The sequence below is a fragment of the Bubalus bubalis genome, chromosome 1 (assembly GCF_019923935.1).
Source record: "Bubalus bubalis isolate 160015118507 breed Murrah chromosome 1, NDDB_SH_1, whole genome shotgun sequence".
NCBI classification, from domain to species: Eukaryota; Metazoa; Chordata; class Mammalia; order Artiodactyla; family Bovidae; genus Bubalus; species Bubalus bubalis.
In genome coordinates, this window is record NC_059157.1 from 14,174,344 (window position 1) to 14,194,441 (window position 20,098).

Consider the following 20,098-nt stretch of genomic DNA (forward strand, 5'->3'; position numbering starts at 1 on the left):
TACTCTGGGTTCTTTTCATCTAACTCACAGCATCTCATCTATGGTTGAATACCCAACTGCTAAGTCACTTCAGTCGTGTCCAATTCTGTGCGACCCCATAGACGGCAGCCCACTAGGCTCCTCCGTCCCTGGGATTCTCCAGGCAAGAACACTGGAGTGGGTTGCCATTTCCTTCTCCAATGCATGAAAGTGAAAAATGAAAGTGAAGTCGCTCAGTCGTGTCCGACTCTAGCGACCCCATGGACTGCAGTCTACCAGGCTCCTCTGTCCATGGGATTTTCTAGGCAAAAGTACTGGAGTGGGGTGCCACTGCCTTCTCTGAATACCCAACACTTCTCTTTTAAAAATTATTTTTCTTTGGCTAAGTTGGGTCTCTGCTGAGTGGGCTTTCCCTAGTTGCAGTGAGTGATGGCTACTCTCTACTTGTGGTGTGAGGGTTTCTCTTTGCGGTGGCTTCTCTTGTTGCAGAGTATGGGGCTCTAGGGCAAGTGGGTTCAGCACAGGGTCAGTTGCCCTGTGGCATGTGGGACCTTCCTGGACCAGGGATTGAACCCGTGTCCCCTGCATTGGCAGGCTGATGCTTAACCACTGTACCACCAGGAAAATCCCAACACTTTCCTTTTTGAAAGGAAGAATAGATTAAATTTTTCTCTGAGCTTGAAGACAGCAAGGTTATTTGATACTGATCACTTAATTATAAAGGTGCCTCCAGCTTTTAAAAGTGGTCTTTGTAGATTGAACAAATAACTCATCCCCATCAGTTTTAAGAGTGTATTTTTAGTTAGTTATAGTGGAATGTGATTAAATCAAACATTCACAGGCAAGAATGAAAATATTAAAAAGTTGTCATGGGTTTGGAGAGAAGAGATTTTGCAAAATGCTAAGAAATGTGTTGGTAGATGAGAAAGAAATAAGATTTTTAACCTGGACTAAATTAATTTAAGATGAGGACCCAATTTAGTTCTTAAATTTCTTTAGAAAAGTGAATCCCAAAATGTGAGCTGCAAGATGTTACTACATGCTCATTAAATGGGAGTTAGTAGTAATAGATATTTAGAAAATGGTGCAGACAATAACTTTGGTTGAGTGATTAAAAATGCATATTAGCATACCTTCATTCTTTAATATAAATTTATTTTAATTGCAGTCTAATTACTTTACAATATTGTATTGGTTTTGCCATACATCAATATGAATCTGCCATGGGTGTACACGTGTTCCCCATCCTGAATTCCCCTCCCACCTCCTTCCCCATACCATCCCTCTGGGTCATCCCAGTGCACCAGCCCCGAGCATCCTGTATCATACATCGAACCTGGACTGGCGATTCATTTCACATATGATATTATACATGTTTCAATGCCATTCTCCCAAACATCCAACCCTTGCCCTCTCCTACAGAGTCCAAAAGACTGTTCTATACATCTGTGTCTCTTGTGCTGTCTCGCATACAGGGTTATTGTTACCATCTTTCTAATTTCCATGTATATGCGTTAGTATACTGTATTGGTGTTTTTCTTTCTGGCTTACTTCACTCTGTATTATAGGCTCCAGTTTCATCCACCTCATTAGAACTGATTCAAATGTATTCTTTTTAATGGCTGAGTAATACTCGATTGTGTATATGTACCACAGCTTTCTTATCCATTCGTCTGCTGATGGACATCTAGGTTGCTTCCATGTCCTGGCTATTATAAACAGTGCTGCGATGAACATTGGGGTACACGTGTCTCTTTCCCTTCTGGTTTCCTCAGTGTGTATGCCCAGCAGTGGGATTGCTGGGTCATCTATTTCCAGTTTTTTAAGGAATCTCCACACTGAAGGTCCCTGCTTACAAAAAATGTGAATAAAACCTCATCGGTTGCTAGGAGATTAAATGTTTGATTCCATGTAAAGTGCCTAGTACATTAAACTATTCAGAAAGTGTTGATTACTATTATTATGCAAAAACTTTTGAGAGGACTCATGGTAAGGAACCTTCTAAATGTGATTAACTCAGTTTTTCCCAAACATGGTTAATGATTACGGTCAGTACCTAAAAACATCATAGAAGTCTGGAAAATCCTATTGTAGAAAATCCAGTGGGTCATAGAGGCATGAAAAACAGTATGGTCACCTCTCCTGAACAACATACATATTAATATATTTATCAGTGCTAGCCTTCCTCTTTGAATGTTCTCCCTCCTGTATTTTTTTTAAATTTTTTATTGTCGTATAGTCAATTTAAAATATTGTGTTAGTTTCAGGTGTATAGTACAATGATTCAGATATATATATATATTTATTTCACATTACTTTTCCTTATAGGTTATTAGAAAATATTGAGTATAGTTCCCTGTGCTATTCTGTAGGTCCTTATTGATTATCTATTTTATATATAGCAGTGTGTGTATATTAATTCCCACCTTCTGATTTAACTCCCCCCACCCCCACCCCCCACACACCTTTCCCATTTGGTAACCATTAGTTTGTTTTCTATGTGGGTCTCTTTATGTTTATGTTTTGTAAATAGATTCATTTGGATTTTTTTTATTCCAGTGATATCATATTTGTCTGGCTTACTTAGTATGAGAATCTCTAGGTAGATCCATGTTGCTGCTGCTGCTGAGTCACTTCAGTCATGTCTGACTCTGTGCAACCCCATAGATAGCAGCCCACCAGGCTCCCCCATCCCTGGGATTCTCCAGGCAAGAACACTGGAGTGGGTTGCCATTTCCTTCTCCAGTGCATGAAAGTGAAAAGTGAAAGTGAAGTAGCTTAGTCGTGTCCAACCTTCAGCAACCCCATGGACTGCAGCCTTCCAGGCTCCTCCATCCATGGGATTTTCTAGGCAAGAGTACTGGAATGGGGTGCCATTGCCTTCTCCATCCATGTTGCTACAAATGCTTTATTTCATTCTTTTTTTAATGGCTGAGTAATAATCCATTGTGTGTGTACCACATCTTTATCTATTCTGCTATTGATGCACTAGTTTGCTTCCATGTCTTGGGTATTGTATCCCTCCTTTATTTTTTGTCTGATAAATTCTTAACTCTGATGGAGAGACTGAAACTACCACTGAAATTCTCTATCCCTTTCTGTATCCACATTCTTTGCATTGTGATTTTGCAGTGATTCTCCTCAAGAGGTGGATTGTATTTCCTTATTTCTGAAATGGGCTGGTCTTGTGAGTTATGTTGGCCATTAGAATATTAAAAAAAAAAGGTGGTGTTGCAAGACTGGGTCTCAAAAGACTTGGCATGCCTCCTCTTCTGCCTTTATCATGATAACATAACCAGCCTAACCTACTAGATCATGAAGCGCGTGGAACAGAGTTTGTGAGAGCCTTGTCGGTAAGAACTGGCCCAGCTAACCTCCCCAGTACCTGCACATACATGGATGAGTCTGGCTAAGATCAGCCAATCCAGAATCAGATCAGTGGAACCCCCCAGCTGACCCATAAATTTCTAAGAATAAGAAATGGTTACTTTAAGCCACAGATTACAGGGTTTTTACAAAAGGTTAATAATAAACTATCTTTAAATCTTAGCCCAGTGGCAACTTGGCTGTGTAATGTTCCCTCACACAACACACCCTGGTCTACTCCCCCATCTCCCCTTAGCAGTCTGCCTTCATAGCTCTTGTTTGATGGTATGAAACTCTTCTGATTTATCAGGTTTGTTTGGTTTGTTTATTTGCTCAGTCAGTCTTGTCTGACTGTGACCCTTTGGACCCGCCAGCCTCCTCTGTCTGTGGGAGTTTTCAGGCAAGGAGTTGCCATTTCCTTCTCCAGGGGACCTTCCTGACCCAGGGATAGAACCCGTGTCTCCTGTGACTCCTGGGATTCTGGATTATCAGAGTGTGAGGTTCCTGAAGGATGAGTCAGTCTTATTAATGAATGCCTGACTTGTAGCAGAGAGGGTCTGGCACAGACAGGTGATGGTGCCCAGGCGGCTCTGTGATGTTTAAATTGTGAACATTGTCATGTTTTAAAGCCATTGTCTGAAAAATCAGAAAATGAGTCACCTCACTGGAGCACCTGTTCTATGCCAGATCATTGTCATTTTAAACAAAGTATTCTTTGTCTTCCTGATAGTTACCTTTTTAATAAGAACTTGCCTCATCATTTGCCTCATTCACTCCTCAAACCATTCTATGCGGGTAGAAAATGGGAACTTAGTATTTTTAAAGCCTGTATTAAGCATTAACCTTTTATATTTGAAAGCAAATTTCTTTTTCCTTATTTCATGGGTAGCAAGACATGTTGTTGTTGTTTTTAATAGTTTTCAGGTATCAGAAAGGCACTGAAGTTGAGTACATCTTTGGCCCTGGAACTTGACTATGTTTCTACAGTTGGTCCTCTGTACTGTGGGTTCCCTATCTGTGATTCAGTCCGTCAAAGATTGAAAATATTGTAAAATTCCATGAAGTTCCAAAAAACAATTTGAATTTGCTGCACATCAGCAACTATTTACATAATACATTTATTCTGTGCAGCTGACCCTTGCATAATGAAGGGCTTAGGGACTCAGTTGAAAAATCCACATATAACTTATAGCCAGTCTTCTGCATACATGGTACCTCTGCATTTGAGGGTTCAATCATGGATCCTCTAGCACTGTAGTATTTACTACTGAAAAAAAAATCCATGTATAAGGGGGGCCTGCAGAGTACAAACCCATATTGTTCAAGGATCAACTCGATTAGCTATAAGTAAGCTAAAGATGACTTCGAGTATACAGGAGAAGGGACTTCCCCTGTGGTCCAGCGGTTAAGACTTCGCCTTCCCGTGCATGGGGTGCAGGTTTCATCCCTGGTCTGGGAGCTGAGATCCCACATGCTCTGAGGCCAAAAAACCAAATCATAAAACAGAAGCAATATTGTCACAAATTCAAAAAAGACTTTAAACTGTTTAAAAAAGTAAAGTATCCAGCAGAGTGGGCATAGGTTACATGCACGTATTGTGCCATCTTCTATATGCCTCTTGAGCATCTGTAGGGTTTGACTGATATCTCTGGGGGTTCTGGAATCCCTCCCATAGTGAGGGACAACTGTAAAATGAGGGACCACTCTAAAACAGTGGTCCCCAACCTTTTTGGCACCAGGGACCAGTTCCGTGGAAGACAGTTTTTCCACAGATGGAGAGTGGAGGGGGAGAGATGGTTCAGGTTGCAACGCCAGAGATGGGGCGCAGGAGAGGGAGCTTTGGTCGCTTGCCTGCTCCTCACCTTCTGCTGTACGGCCTGTTTCCTAACAGTCCATGGCCCAGGGGTTGGGGACCACTGTTCTAGAACATCTCTGTTCAGAACCAGACCCAGCCAGAGACAGCTGGAGATGTGTTCAGGCATTACACTATTTCTAGAACATTTACTTTGTGTCCAGAGTTTGATATGATTATCTCCTTTTAAAGATAGTTTCTTGGCCAAGGTCATATATCCAGAGAATGGTAGACTCCAATTACTCCCCAGCCTTTGCTGATCTGATACACATTTTGTTGGCTGCTCTGCATACGGCCTCTCTAAAGTAAGACAAAAGCTAACACTCACTGTTGCTTACTAAGTAGTATGTATTGTGCTAAGGGCTTTACCTGTATTTTTCTTTTTTTTTTCATTTAATCTTCAGACACTGGAAAGACTCTAAATTTCTATGATCACCCCTGTATTAGAAATAAAGTAGAAATATGAAGTGTCTTGTGTGTATGTGTGCTAACTCACTTCAGTTGTGTTTGATTCTTTGCCACTCTATGGACTATAGGCCACCAAGCTCCTCTCTCCATGGGATTCTTCAGGCAAGAAGACTGGGGTGAATTTCTGTGCCCTCCTCCAAGGGCTCTTTCTGAGCCAGGGATTGAAACTGTGGCTCCTGCATTGCAGGCAGATTCCTTAACTCTAAGCCACTGGGGAAGCCCATTAAGTGTCTTGCGTGAGTGAGTGAGTGAGTGATTGTCACTCAGTCTTGTCTGACTCTTTGCATTCCCATGGACCGTGGCCTGCCAGGCTTCTCTGTCCATTAAATTCTCCAGGCTAAATCAATGCTAAATTATCAGTGTTAAATGGTAAAGGGAGAATTTGAACCCCGACTGTTATTATTGAGTAAATGCTAAATAAGTCTTTTAAATGAATGAGCAATCCCTATCAGAATAAGTTTGAAATTCTAACAAATGTTAGAACATACCTAGATTAGCCCAAAGTAGCTTAATCCACTCAGAATTGGTTCTTAACTAGACAATACATTAAAAAAATTATTTTGAAGAGTTTAAAATTTTATGAAACTATTCAAAATAATTTTTTAACAATTCTTTATAACAGTTCAAATTGATCTATTAAGTTCCCATCAGAACGAGCTAGTTATATATGGTATGGACCTTTGTGTCAGTCCACACAGCCTTTATCTAGTTAAAATTTGTTCTGACAAAGTCAAGCTGGATTTATTTGCTGTAATGATTTCAAATAATTCTGAAATTGTTGGTGGTTCTACCTAATCATGGGCTTCCCTGGTGGCTCAGCAGTAAACAAATTCTGCCTGCAATGCAGGAGATGAGGGAGGTATGGGTTCGATCCCTGGGTCAGGGATCCTGTGGAGGAGGGCATAGCAACACACTCCAGTATTCCTGCTGGGAAAATCCCATGGACAGAGGAGCCTGGTGGTCTATCGTGCTTGGGGTCACAGAGAGTCGGACACAACCGAAACAACTGAGCAATTAGGAACAGCTGAAACAATTAGTACCTAATCATACTAATTTACCTAGATTAAGTTAATTAGAATCAATTATCATTCCACCAGTAACTTAAAAACATTTTAATTAGCTTTAAAGTGCTGTCTACCTTAAAGTGGTCAAAAAGGATAGCTGAAACAACTCACAGCCACTTGGTGAATATTCACACCCATTCCTATCAGACCCATAAGAACCCCAAAAGTTGAGGAAATGTTACCTATACTCCTCTCAGAGCTCTGTCATAGACACTAGATCCATTGTACACATAAAGATTTTCAGAAATCTAGAGAACATTTTATTCTATAAATTTCCAACTTAATTTTGGGACAAAACCTGTTATCTGTGAAATGGTTTAAAAAACCAAGTTTTAGAAAGCACTGGTTTAAGCCAATTTTTGGCCTTTTCATTGACAACCAACTCATTGAAGTAGATTGGAAACCATCTTCTAGTAAATCGTACTGTTGAAAATGGCTCCAACCAGTTGTTAAATTCTTGGGCACTTTCAGCATTTTAACAGCTTATTGACCAGAGGCATAATCATACATCTTTTGTTACCTGAACATTATTGACTGGAGATATTTCAATATTCACATACATAACAAATCGCCAGCCACAGGCCTTAGTTTCTGCAAAAATCCCCTGGTCAACAATGTGTTAAAAACCATTCAAAACAGATTCAGTCAGTCAAGATGTATTTGAAGTGTACAACATTACTTATGTTCTTAACGTTTTCCCATGGAGCGGCAGAACATTTTCTAGAGTGTCTGTAAAAATAATGCAAGCCTTTTGAGGAATAATGGAAATGGTATCCCAGTTAGGGTGTGGCAGGTATCTTAAGACTGTATAAAACTATAATCCCAAGGGTGGTGATGTGTGTGTGTGTGTGTGTTTTAAAGTGGTCTAGAAATATTTAGGAGATCATCTCAAAAAAAATGATCATCTCATCTTTGCTTCCATGTGCCTCATTTTATCTTCTTCTTGAGGACAGGAGACATTAGGTTCAACATATTAATTAGGTTCAATATACTGGAAATTGTCCTTGATATGGAAGGCATTCCAGCCCCAGCATGGATGTGTCAGGAAGTGTGTAGAAGGGATTCTCATTGAGAGTTCAAAGTTCCACTCATGGAGTATCCTAAAATGTCAATAAAAGACTCTTTATTCATAAATAACTGATATGCAGGAATTTATGTCTGTACATTTATCTTGAAAAGTCTGTAACCATCCAATTTTTTTTTTTTGCAAACTCTACATAAAACATCCAAACCGTCCATTTTTGTTCGATACAATATAACACAGCTGTTTGGCATTACCAAATATATATGTATATATATTTATAGATATGTACATGTGCTGAAAAAGAAGCCAGTGCAGCCTTTTCTAAGAAGTCCATCCAAGGATTTACTGTACAACATTCAGAATTTACACTGATAATACAAGGCACAAAAAGGGTGGTATGAAGCCAAGGCCATGCTTTATTCAAACTCGCTCCTCTGGCTTGTTCACTCCTTCAGCTTCATGTCAAATTGAGTATTCAGTTCTGCTTTTTTTTTTTTTCCGGCTTTGAACACATCAAATGAATGTTGAGAGTGGAATGGGTTTGAGATATGAGTCATTTGAAAGAACCACCCTCCCCACCCCGACACACACACATATGCGCACACACACTTTCCCAAAATAAACAGAACAAAAGGAAATCTGTTTTAAAAATTCTTCCATAAAGAAGTGGAGGTAAACCATTACTTATATATATCTTTTTTTCTTTTTGTTTTTTTTTAGTTTGAGTCAGGAAGAATTATCCAGTTTTCCCCTTAACTGCTTATGTTTGCAATATTTCTAGGTTGAGACTTACTGGATTGCATGCACCCATCAGATACAGTTCTGAAGAATGGGAAATGTTAAGTTGGCCTTTATTCCAGTTTAGAAAAGGAGGAAACTGTTTTCCTGACTGGAAAATTTCCACAGATGGAGCGTGTCCCACCTTCTTACAGAGAAGTTTTGAATGAGAGCGGTCAGCATAATTTAGGACAGGCCTTGGAAGGTGTTTCTGATTGAAATATTTTAGTCACCTTCTGATGAGGCTTAAATGGAAGTCTCCTGGTAAGAGGTGACTTCCCCTTAAGTATCATCAGAGCTGCTAATGGAGGAATACTAGAATTATTAGATCTATTTCTGGTTATAATATCTGTTTCAGTAATGGGGTCAGAAGGCATGATATTCTGTCCACAAATTCTCAAATATCACCTTTCCTTTTCATGATTCAACAGAACTGCAGTCATGTTTCTACCTACTCTCTATATCCAATTGTAATGGGATTATATAATTTGTCCAATTTAGGAATTTGGATGTAAATAATGCTTCAGATAGGGAAATACTTTCGGCAGGTAAGCACAGTTTGAAGCCAAAGGACATTTTCATTATTATCATGCCTTTTGTAAAATGATTTAACACACATTTCCATTCATGCAAAGAACTATATTACCAAATTTAGTTTCTCATTTAACTTTTTGGAAAAAAAAAATACCCCTTGCCAAACTCAATATTAGGGATTGAGGGGGAGGAACTTTTGCATCTCTGGCCTAAACATGAAGCTTACTGCCTTTTTAATCTTTGGGTTCAGATGGAGGGTGGGTTCCAAGACATGGAGTTTGGTGTTACTGTCTTAGGCCCACCTCGTGAGGACATTCCAAATCCATGATCTTCACAGCAAAAGGAAAAATCAAAGTAGCTGCTTCAAAAACCACAATTATTCTATGTGAGTTAAATTTCCTACTTCAGATCACAGTACTACACACTAGTGACTAACAGCCAGGTCTGATTTCCATCCCCTTTTCTTTCTTGAAAAAAAATAACAGCACGTGAATTGCCATCTCGGTTTTGTCGACAAGCCTGGAGTCGGGGATGTGAAGAGTCCATGGTAGACACTGGCTCTCCTAGAACTGCTTTTGCAAAAACACCACATGCTGTCAACACAGCCAAACAGCTTTATAACTGCAGCTTTTGAAAGAAGTTAGGAAAGTAAAAACACAAAATATGCAACACACCTAAGATTAGTAACATTTTCACTTTGTGACATTTGACAAAACACATTTTTGCTTGTAGTTCAGGAAAGTTCTATGCAGACAAAACAGTGGAAACGGCAGAAACAGTGGCCATTCAGCGTTTGGCTAAAGCATCAATTTTTGTAATTACAGCACTGTGGCAACTAACACCAAAGGGATCATAGAATGTGTCACTATCTGTAGGACAATATGGTGCTCTCCCATTTGCTGTGGATGTCACCTCTGGTCCAGTCAATGGGAGTTACCAAGGATTCAGAACTCTGCAATGTTTCATGAGGAAAATTAATGAAAACGGGCCACACCGTGGGCCATAAAAGCTGTTTCTCAGCTCCTCCACAGTTCCTGTGACCTTCACGGATCTGGAACAAAGACCCTCTGAGAGAACTTCACCTTTAACACATCTGACTCAACACCTTTACAGGGGGATTAAGAAATCGAAGGGAAGATGGCAAGAAAAGAAAACCCAAAGCATATCAAAAGATTCTGTAACAGTTTGAAATTCACAGGTAGATTGGTCAGATGTTTGCAAAGTGGACAATACCATCTTCAACCAGTTCTATTCTTTTTAACATTCTCTTATCAATCCTGATGTTGAGAATTTCTATCAAGGGAGACTGTTAAAATACATCCAGAACTTGTAATCCAAAGAGAACCCTGTTTAGTGATTTGACTTCATAACTTCTCTCAAAGTCAACTGAAAATAACAGGGACTGTGGCAAAGGAGAACACCTGCAGTTGGAAATAAAAATAACAGAAAAGAGAAGTTCCCCCTCTTTAAAGAGAACTGTCAATTCCTATTCATCTCTTACAAAAAGGCCAATAAAATTTTTGTGGGAGTACATCTGAGTTTTATGAGACTTCCTGCACCGGCAAATGAAGTTTGCATTTAAATCCATAGAGTGAGCTTCCTTTTGGCTTAAAGGATTTTTAATGTAAGCCTGGAAAGCTGCACAAGCAATGCCCTAAAAACTGTAAATTACCTTTATGGGGCTGCAGTCTGGTGAAGCTGGGAAATGCAGCGTTTTGGTGGCTCCTTTTAAGTCATGTTTGAGGCTGGACTATTAGACTTAGATGCATTTGAGCACTGAAAGATTTGGCATTAAGTGGGCTATCCTGTAAAAATTTTAAGTTGCCTACCAAGTATGAAAGATCACCTTTAATTTATTGTCTCATTTTGCTCTAGGACAATAAGACTTTGAGTGTAAGTGCTTAGACTGAGTGAATCCCTTTCAAGAAAGGCAAGATGATAGGAAAGTATTAAAATCAAACCAGGGTTTAGGTTGCAGTGAATAACCACAAGTTCAAGTACCAGCTACGTCTATCTGATGTGCAGTTTCATACTCTTCTGCCACACACAAACACATCTTGGTCTGGAAATCTCAACAACATGGGTTCTCTTTGGAATTCTGTTATAAAATACTGTACAATCCTGACCTGACACATAATCTCCTACTGTAGAAACCCTGTAGAAATCCTACATGGGATCCTGGAAGAAATGAGAAATGTAAAGAGGAAACAAAATGGATTGAAAGGTGGATTTGAACTTTGGGCTGAAATTTGAGGTGAATTATGTTTTTTTGCTTCCTTTATCACATTTATTTATAAAAATCAGGCCAAAAAAGAAAAAGAAAAGGGAGGAAATTCTAGACAGTCAGGGATTGATAATAAATTCTTAAAACAATCTAGATAGATTCTACGGAAAACATTGACATTTTCCATCGTTTTAAAATATAAAAAATGTATCAAAAATCGAAAAAAGATCTGTGTGAATTCACAGACTAGATGAAACAATTAAAAGGCCAATTAGAAGAGAAGAGGAAAAATGGGTAGGATATTTAAAACAAAAATCGTCCAAGACAGATAACAATATAAGTTCTACACTGTGTTTCTTTAAGTTTGTATTCAGCAGTTCAGTGCAGATTCTTTCCATATACCACCCATGCCAATCAACCCTCAGGTTGATTGTGGGAGACTGACCATCAATTTCCACTTCTATCTCAAATCATATCAGGGGTAGCGAATGATTTACACTTTTGCACTTTCTCTGTTTTGCTCCCTAGAAGGAATAAACAACTGGAGTACACTAGCAAAAAGGTGTTTTCCTGATGGAGATGGTATTTTGAAAAATATGCTAAAAAGCTCTAAGAGGACTTGTTCTATATAATATACCTTTGGTTCCTGAGAAAAGCAAGATGCTTTTGAATTTCATGTAGCAAAGCCTTCTATCAAATACAGGGGACCTTTGTACCACACATTCATTAGAGAAAATGGCCAAGACATTAAAGAGTTCTTCAAAGCCTTACCCAGGATATTGTAAATTCAACTTACTTTTTTTTAAGGTCGTTTGTCATTTAGGTGGAGATTCATTTTTTTAAACATATCAGGATCTATGTTGTTTAAAAAATTGACTGCATCTCTACTGCCAAGTATTTCCCATCTCCCCCATTCCCTGACTATTTTTATTCTAATGGAGTCAACCTCTAAGTAGCTGTTCAACCTGGGGTTAATCTAGGTCCTTGACTTTGATTGTCCTGATTCTGGACAGCTAATTAAAACATCAACCAAGAGATGAGCAGGAGCAAATCTGTTCATCTTTAGTCTACCAGGACATTTCGTCAAAAATAATTAAACAGGATAAAAGATGGAGTGAAGTGTTAAGATGGGGGTCATGTGTTATCTGTAGATTTCAATTCTCCACAATATTGTTGCCTTTCATTTAAAACATAGTGTACTATGTTAATGGTCCTTAAAGAAAACATACTGAAGGAGGTTGAATTATTGGAGCGTGAAGGCTCTCTGAACAACGTGTGTAGTTTCTGAGACGTTGTGGTAGAAGTATTCCTCGTGTCTATGTAGTTGGATAACATTTAGAGCAAAGACCTTTTGCTAATTTCTTAACAGGCAAGACGAGGATGACCTATAGCCTCTATGGAGAGATTTTGTATGAACACAATACCAAAAGGCTGGAAAATTCAAGAACTGGATTGTAAAGGACCATGAAACCCCTCATCCCTTCATAACCACCATGCTGGGGAACTGAATCAGTGCCTGACCCTGGAATGCCAGCTTGAGGCCTGTGGCATCTGCAATTCATGTTTCCTTGGATCTGATTTGACCTCTCTTGTCTCTAAATCTGTGTGTAAGCTGTGTTCTAATAGCTTTTGCAACTTCAGTGGCTTAGCTGAGAATTAGAGATGGTTCTGTTAAGCTAGATAAAATAAATTCCCATACTGAAAAGTCTATGTTCCTTGAAACTTCTCCCCTAGTGTAAGGGGAAGAAAGAATGTGGATAGATTTGTCCTTGGAGAAAATGAAGGTGGGGTAGGTATGCTACAAGACGAGCGTGTGGTCTCTTACCTCTCGACCTATTAAGTGGCTGGGATAGATAGGGAATTGGTGCTGGTGTGGTGTACTCAGATTTGAAATTCTAAATGCCCTTCTTGACACCGTTGAAGTCTACAAATGAGTTGGCAACCCTGTCTCACTTCTAAAAGCCAGTTTACACTGATTGCCAACATCTCCCATGCCAGTTGGTTAGAAAACTCTTGACAGTCTGGTACCAGCATCAGCCAGTCCTTTGGGGGCACGTCATTAATAATCTCTTTCAAAACATGCACTGATTTAATCTCTGTCTTCCCAGCTTTGCTACAGCTCATCTTTCCCCAAGTTACTTCTACTAGATAAGCCCTCACTTTATCCTTATCACTCCAAATCTGAGCAGTCCCTCAAGCGTGAACCCAAGTATGGATTCAGAGGAGACTGTAGAACCATCTTATGTTTAAGAGAGCTAATACTTTCCCTACCAATATATTTTACCTATATCAAATTCAGTGTCTTCAATCAGGGATGTTGACTGATTATAAATGAAGGCTGAACTCCCCAATGCCACTGGGCAGAAAGCTGCCTCTTTCTTTCCCATTGAAAGCAAATGTCCCAAAGCTGGCCGTCACTCTCTCAGGAGAGGAAGCGGACTAGAGTCCGTTTTGCCTGCTGTAGGTGAAGTCGGCTTCATCGAGCTGGGATTCCGTAATGTTCGAGAGTTTCGTGTGTGTCCTCCCAATCTCTTCAAGGGCACAGGCCAGGGAGTCAAGGTCACCATCGTGCTGATGACGAGCTTCCCACAGGTTCAAAATGACAGCAGACGGGCTACTTTGTGTAGCAAAATAAGATAAATTCCTAGACAGAGTTGAAGAAACAAAATGACAAGACAAACAGAAATAAAGGAACATATACGATAGTTATAAGGGAATTAGAAATGAACTGTAATAGCTATTATTTTGATAGGACTACAGAGCTCCATTAAAGTAGACCTGGGGATGGTCTAGTTTGTATCAGATCATTCAACTGAAACTGTGCTTTTGGAGGGTTTCCAATGAACTTCTTATCCTGTAAGTGTCTTCTTAGTCCTCACCTTCCTTGAGTTGTGTGTGTGTGTATGTGTGTTTGTCCTCTGAACACCCTCTTAAAAAGCTCTATTCCACTAGCTTATGTGATGATGTAACTCCTATTTTTTTTTTTTTTTCAAAATATCTGACACTTCTTTATGCCTCCCACGGTGAACATAAGGGCTGTCAAGATTTTATCTGTGATTTCTTGGGCTCATATACCAAATGGACTAGTTATCAACTCCAAGTGGACAGTGTCTAAATCGGCACCTCCTGTCTTCTAAGTTAATGTGACCCAGTGACAGACTTTTTAAATGACCGAGGGACTGCTCCAATTAGAGATCCATCTTCCTCCTCAGACTCAGTGCATCAGGAATCAGTATAATCTCCACGCCTCCCACTGGCCCCCATTCTAATAACAAATATTTTACCAATTAAAAAAGGAATCAAAAAAGCAAAAAAAATCCCAGTAACTACTGCTATTCTTCTAATCTCTCACACTAGGACATTTATTTTTGAGTCTTCTATTTCCTTCTGACAAACTCAGCGGCTTCATTATTTATGCTCTATTGTTTTTACAGTTGAATCAAGCAAGCGCCTTCCAGCTTGTTATAGCCCCAAACTCTCTAATATCTCCTGCATTTTGTTTCTTCAGTCATCAGGTATCTACCTGCTTTCACTGACTGCCTTGGTCTGGCCTCATCCTAGCTATGGCTATGTGTATTTTCCCTCCATATTCTCTTTTCCTTTGAGCCATTAACACTGACAGAGGTAATGCTTTTCTCCTTGCCTTCATCCAGTGAATTCTGTTGCTAGGAAATGCCCACTTTCCCTCTTTCCCCTCTGTTTTGAAGATCCTACACTCTTACAAGGCCCGGATTGTGCTGGGTTGGCCAGAAGGTTCATTTAGGTTTTTCAGTAACATCTTATAGACAATTCTCATCTCTTTGCTCAAAGTGATTTATTATTTTTTCTCTTTATGCTTCTGCTTACATTTTCATGTGAGTAAAATTCATATATATATGTATATATATACACATATTTATGGAGAATCCCCTGGTGGCTCAGAGGTTAAAGCGTCTGCCTCCAATGCTGGAGACCAGGGTTCGATCCCTGGGTTGGGAAGATCCCCTGGAGAAGGAATTGGTAACCCACTCCAGTATTCTTGCCTGGAGAATCCTGTGGACGGAGAAGCCTGGTAGGCTATAGTCCATGGGGTCTCAAAGAGTCGGACACGACTGAGCGACTTCACTTTCACTTTCTATGCATATGTATATATTCCATGTTTGTGAGCTCTGCCTTCTCAGTGTGATTGCAGACACTTGGAAGGGCCATAGCTAATCGTTTTCTGATTCTGCAACAACACTTATCGTAATACTGTGACAGGTATTTATTCAGTATCTATCGACTGAGTAATTGATTGCTTGGAGCTTGCTTCAGATGATATGAGATTTTCAGTGAAAACAAATGACAACCTTTTGGATGATAACTTTGCTATGATGAAGACTGAGACCACACAGAATTGAAGGTCACAGGTTTTCAGAGGTACTTTTACAGCAGGGATAGAAATGTCACGGTAAAATTCTGATGAACTGAAAAGATTTCCCAAAGTCAACCAAGATTTGCCTATCTTGAAGATGGTATGACTTTCCATCATCAGACTCAGCGTGTAATCACAAAGTAGACTCCTATAGCCAAGAGCAGTTGGAAGAGAAGACAAGTTTTTAAGGGCACATTATCATTTATAAGCAATGCATGCACAGTAATTTTGAGTGAATAAAGTTCTATTTTGTTCAAAAGTCTTAAGAGACTACTTAAAGCTAGTTGATTGCCAAATAGCACAAATATCAGGGTATAACAGATATTTTCCAGTACATCTTAATCTTAGTTTGAGAGAGGGAGAAGCCCAGATTAAAAAATAATTCTCTCTACTTTCTTTTCCTTTTATCTTTTATTTCCTTCCTTCTTCCTACCACTGCCATCCCCCCATAGTTGGCCCTGGAATCCAGTATAGTTATTCCTACACTAATAGAAATAGCAAAGCAAATATTGTTTCTGTAGTTGAAGTGATCCTGGTTCCTTTTACTTAAAATGTTGCTTTGAATTCTGCCACTTCCTCCTACCTGGAGGGAGCTATTTGTGGGGAAAGGTGCTATATCTCCAGGTCTATACATAAACGGGCACATCCCACCCAGTGTTTAAGCAGAATACAAACTGGAGAAATAGCTGAAAAAGAGGCAAAAACTGAGAGACTAGGTGTGAATGGATTCTAGGTGGGCTGTGTAATAATTTTTATTTATGTAATTTATGAGAATGACCATTGACACACATTTGTGACATGGGGGAAATAATGCTCTCCAATGTCATTTCAAAGGAAAACAAATGCTGGCAAGCACCGCAAAAAGTACACATTTCTCATTATTGAGGGTTTATATTTTGTATTTGCTACTGATGAATAATGGACTCAGGTCTGGGGGAGTGACTGGAATCCTTGTGATCCTATTAACCCCACAGCTACTGGTTATTCTATACCATGCATGACAAAGTATTTCTTTAAAGGCCCAGAGAGGAAATATTTTTAACTGTAGGGACCACATCTGGTCTCTACAACAGCTACTCAACTTTGCCACGGCAGTGGGAAAGTAGCTATTGACAATGTGTAAGTGTAAGTGAAGGGCGTGACTGTGTTCCAATTAAAACTTTATTTATAGAGACACTGAAATTTGAATGTCATAGTTTTCACATGTCACACCGTATCACTCTTGCATATTCTCCTGAAACCATTCTAGTTCTGGGGCTAGAAAAGCAGGTGTTGGGCCAGATTTGGCCCTCAGGTCATGGTGCCGATCACGTCCCATGTTGTCTTTTAAACCAAACTAGACTTGCAGATATAGTAGCCATTTGAGAGAAGATGAAACTGAATATTCATCTGGTGCTGAAAATAAGCCCTAGAGGGTTGAAGTTGCTGGGGTCCCCGAGCTACATGTCCTGTTCCAACCACTCTGAGATCTTTATCCTTGGTAACTGCTGGGGAAGCTTTGACGTTTGACATGAGAAGATGATCTGGGCATGAAATGTAAAAACACAACTTTAGGAGAGGCATAAAAAATATGTTTTGGAGGTTGGGATTAATCCTTGTCCCAACAAACCGTTCAGAATATTCATAGATGCTGCTGCGGTGTGAAGGTGTTATAAACACACCTGCCTGGAGGAAGAACAGCAAAGCTGCAGGATGAGTCTTGTCAGGCACTGGGTTCTTAGAAGTCCTGCACATGCCCTGATGCAGACTAGGCACTCAGGGCTACAGGAAGCTAAATGATCAAAGAGGCAGAAATAGAACTCTCCCTTGGCACGGATCTCTGAACATATTGTAGCAAGTAAAATGTGCTCCCCAAAGCATGTTTCAGATTGACGCTCTCAATTTATACAAGTACACTCGGCAATACACACAAATCTCAAATTCCACTTAATTTTAGTAGATACATGTAGCAGCATATCAGCCTTATTAAAAATGATTCAGTCAGCTTTGGGATAAACAGACAGCCTATTAAACTCTACTTACCTGTCTACCTCAGGATAATTAATAGACAAAAGACCCTAGAGAGCTACTGCTATGGGCCAGGAGGCCCGAACCTCTGAGATTTGCTGCCCAATGATCTGAGATGGAACTGATGCAATAATAGAAATAAAGTGCACAATAAATGTAATGCCCTTGAAACTCCCTGAAACCATCCCCTGCCCCCTGTCCCCAGTCCATGGAAAAATGACCTTCCATGAAACTGGTCTCTGGTGCCAAAAAGATTGGCGACATGCAGACTATTTCTCAAAGATAGCTGAATTATTTTTACTACTTAAGTGTTTGTTGCTCAGTTGTGTCCAACTCTTCGCGACCCCATGGATTATAGTCCACCAGGCTCCTCTGTCCATGGGATTTCCCAGGCCAGAATACTGGAGTGGGTTGCCATTTCCTTCTCCAGGGGATACTCCCGACCCAGGGATGGAACTCAGTTCTCCTGCATTGCAGGCAAATTCTTTACCATCTGAGCCACTAGGGAAACCCCATTTTACCACGTACATGTGTATAAATGTATTATGATTTTTTTTTTTTAAAATGGGTATACCATATATCCATTTGGTTATCTTCCTACTTCCCTTTTGAAATTATTTTGATCCCAATCTGTGTGACCCATTTGTCTTCATAATAATGCTGGTACATTTGAACACTGGCAGATAAATGCACACATGATTCAGGAAATACTGCTAATACTAGAAAATAGAATTCATGGCAATAGTTGATTTCCTGAGTGTCTTTGTTTTCCTTTTTTTGGAAATGAAAAAGGAACATTTGGCAAAAACAGACATCTTGTAATTTAGGTGGATGACTCCAAACAAAACAATTTTTTCCTTTCTCTTTGAAAAATGTTTAAAGAAGTCAATGTTTATTATGCTGGTCTTAGGTGCTTCAAATTGTTACTTTTTTATGCACTGAACCTTTTGTCATAGGCTTTTCGAATTCTGATTGACTAAGGTAATTCTGAAAAATAAGATTTATTTTTTCGTGGTGTCATAAAGATGCTGCATATTGTGTGAAAGTGAAAGTCGTTCATTCGTGTCTGACTCTTTGCGACCCCATGGACTTAGATAGTCCATGGAATTCTGCAGACCACAATAGTGGCGTGGGCAGCCTTTCCCTTCTCCAGGGGATCTTTCCAACCCAGGGATCAAACCCAGGTCCCCCGCATTGCAGGCAGATTCTTTACCAGCTGAGCCATAAGGGAAGCCCAAGAATACTAGATTGGGTTGCCATTTCCTTCTCCAATGCATGAGAGTGAAAAGTGAAAGTGAAGTCGCTTAAGTCGTATCCGACTCTTAGCGACCCCATGGACTGCAGCCTACCAGGCTCCTCCATCCATGGGATTTTCCAGGCAAGAGTACTGGAATGGGGTGCCATTGCCTTCTCCAACTAGATTGGGTAGCCTATCCCTTCTGAGTGGATCTTCCTGATCCAGGAATCCAGGGTCTCCTGCATTGCAGGGGGATTCTTTACCAAGTGAGCTATCAGGGAAGCCCTGCATACTGTATAGATAAGATTATCTACTCTAAATCTTAGGAATTTACTTTAGAATTACACTGTGTCTTCAATTCATTTGTCCTAAATCCTGTATATTCAATGGCCTCATCTTTTCCTTTGGAACTCTCACTGAAAGAAGCCAGATAAACTGTAAAAAGTATATGCTAAGACATCTAGATAGATTTATCTATGTACATTCATTAAGTAGTAATAGTTTATTTAATTTTGTTTTGTTGCCTCTACAAGCTTTCTATTCACCTGAGCTCCTGAGGAGATATTTTATTACTATGATTAATTTCATCTTCCAGTCTTCCTTACCCTGTTGTCCCTCATCCCCAATTAAAATTCCATTCTTTATGGAAGCCAGGGCAGAATTGAGAACACAAATCTTTAGCAATTTCACTACTTAGACACAGGCCAACTTATAATGGTGTATATGGGTCAACCACAAAATTTTAATATACAATCTCAGTTTTCAAAATACAGCCTCAAACTAATGACCATGTTAGTTGGAAATTAGGTTAGATTTGAGAATTTTTGGAAATAGTTACTGTGCCTTCTCTTCCCATTTTTGGGTACAGAGAGGAGGAGAGAATTGAGGACTTAATGATAAAATTCTTCCATTTACTGTTGCAACCCAGGGCTCATTTTATGAAAAGGAAAAGTGTCTAGGTGTCTGGTGTGAATTGAAAGATACCACCCTTTCTTTAGTACTTGAAAGAAGTATTCAAATACAAACATCTTAGGGAATAGTAACATCTAAATCCTCAGTCAGTTAGCAGAAAGATCAGATAACAGTAATGGAGGAGGAGCAGGTCTGAGGCTGTGTGTGAGCCCTGGGGACGTACAGGCAGAAAGAGCTACCCAAGGCACGTGTGCTTAAAGC

General features: G+C 39.7%; 1 protein-coding gene and 1 long non-coding RNA gene across 12 annotated transcripts in view; one reads left to right on the forward strand and one right to left on the reverse strand.

Moving 5' to 3' along the window:
- LOC123330946 overlaps positions 1 to 20,098 on the forward strand; it is a 51,569-nt gene that overhangs the window by 21,145 nt on the left and 10,326 nt on the right. Inside the window, exon 3 of one of the 4 annotated variants that reach the window (XR_006547285.1) lies at positions 12,658 to 12,996. The exons of 1 other annotated variant lie outside the window; for it this stretch is intronic. This is a non-coding gene — a long non-coding RNA (uncharacterized LOC123330946). Of the gene's footprint in view, positions 1 to 9,549; positions 9,565 to 9,888; positions 10,039 to 12,657; positions 12,997 to 20,098 lie in introns of those variants that run through there. 2 more of the 4 variants (XR_006547295.1, XR_006547306.1) reach the window with 2 other exon arrangements.
- UNC5D (unc-5 netrin receptor D) overlaps positions 11,802 to 20,098 on the reverse strand; it is a 627,582-nt gene continuing 619,285 nt past the window's right edge. For all 8 annotated transcript variants that reach the window (XM_044933531.1, XM_044933431.1, XM_044933503.1 and 5 more), the window contains one exon: positions 11,802 to 13,932. In XM_044933531.1, the coding sequence (XP_044789466.1) occupies positions 13,728 to 13,932 (205 nt within the window). In that variant the 3' untranslated portion in view covers positions 11,802 to 13,727. The remainder of the gene's footprint in view (positions 13,933 to 20,098) is intronic.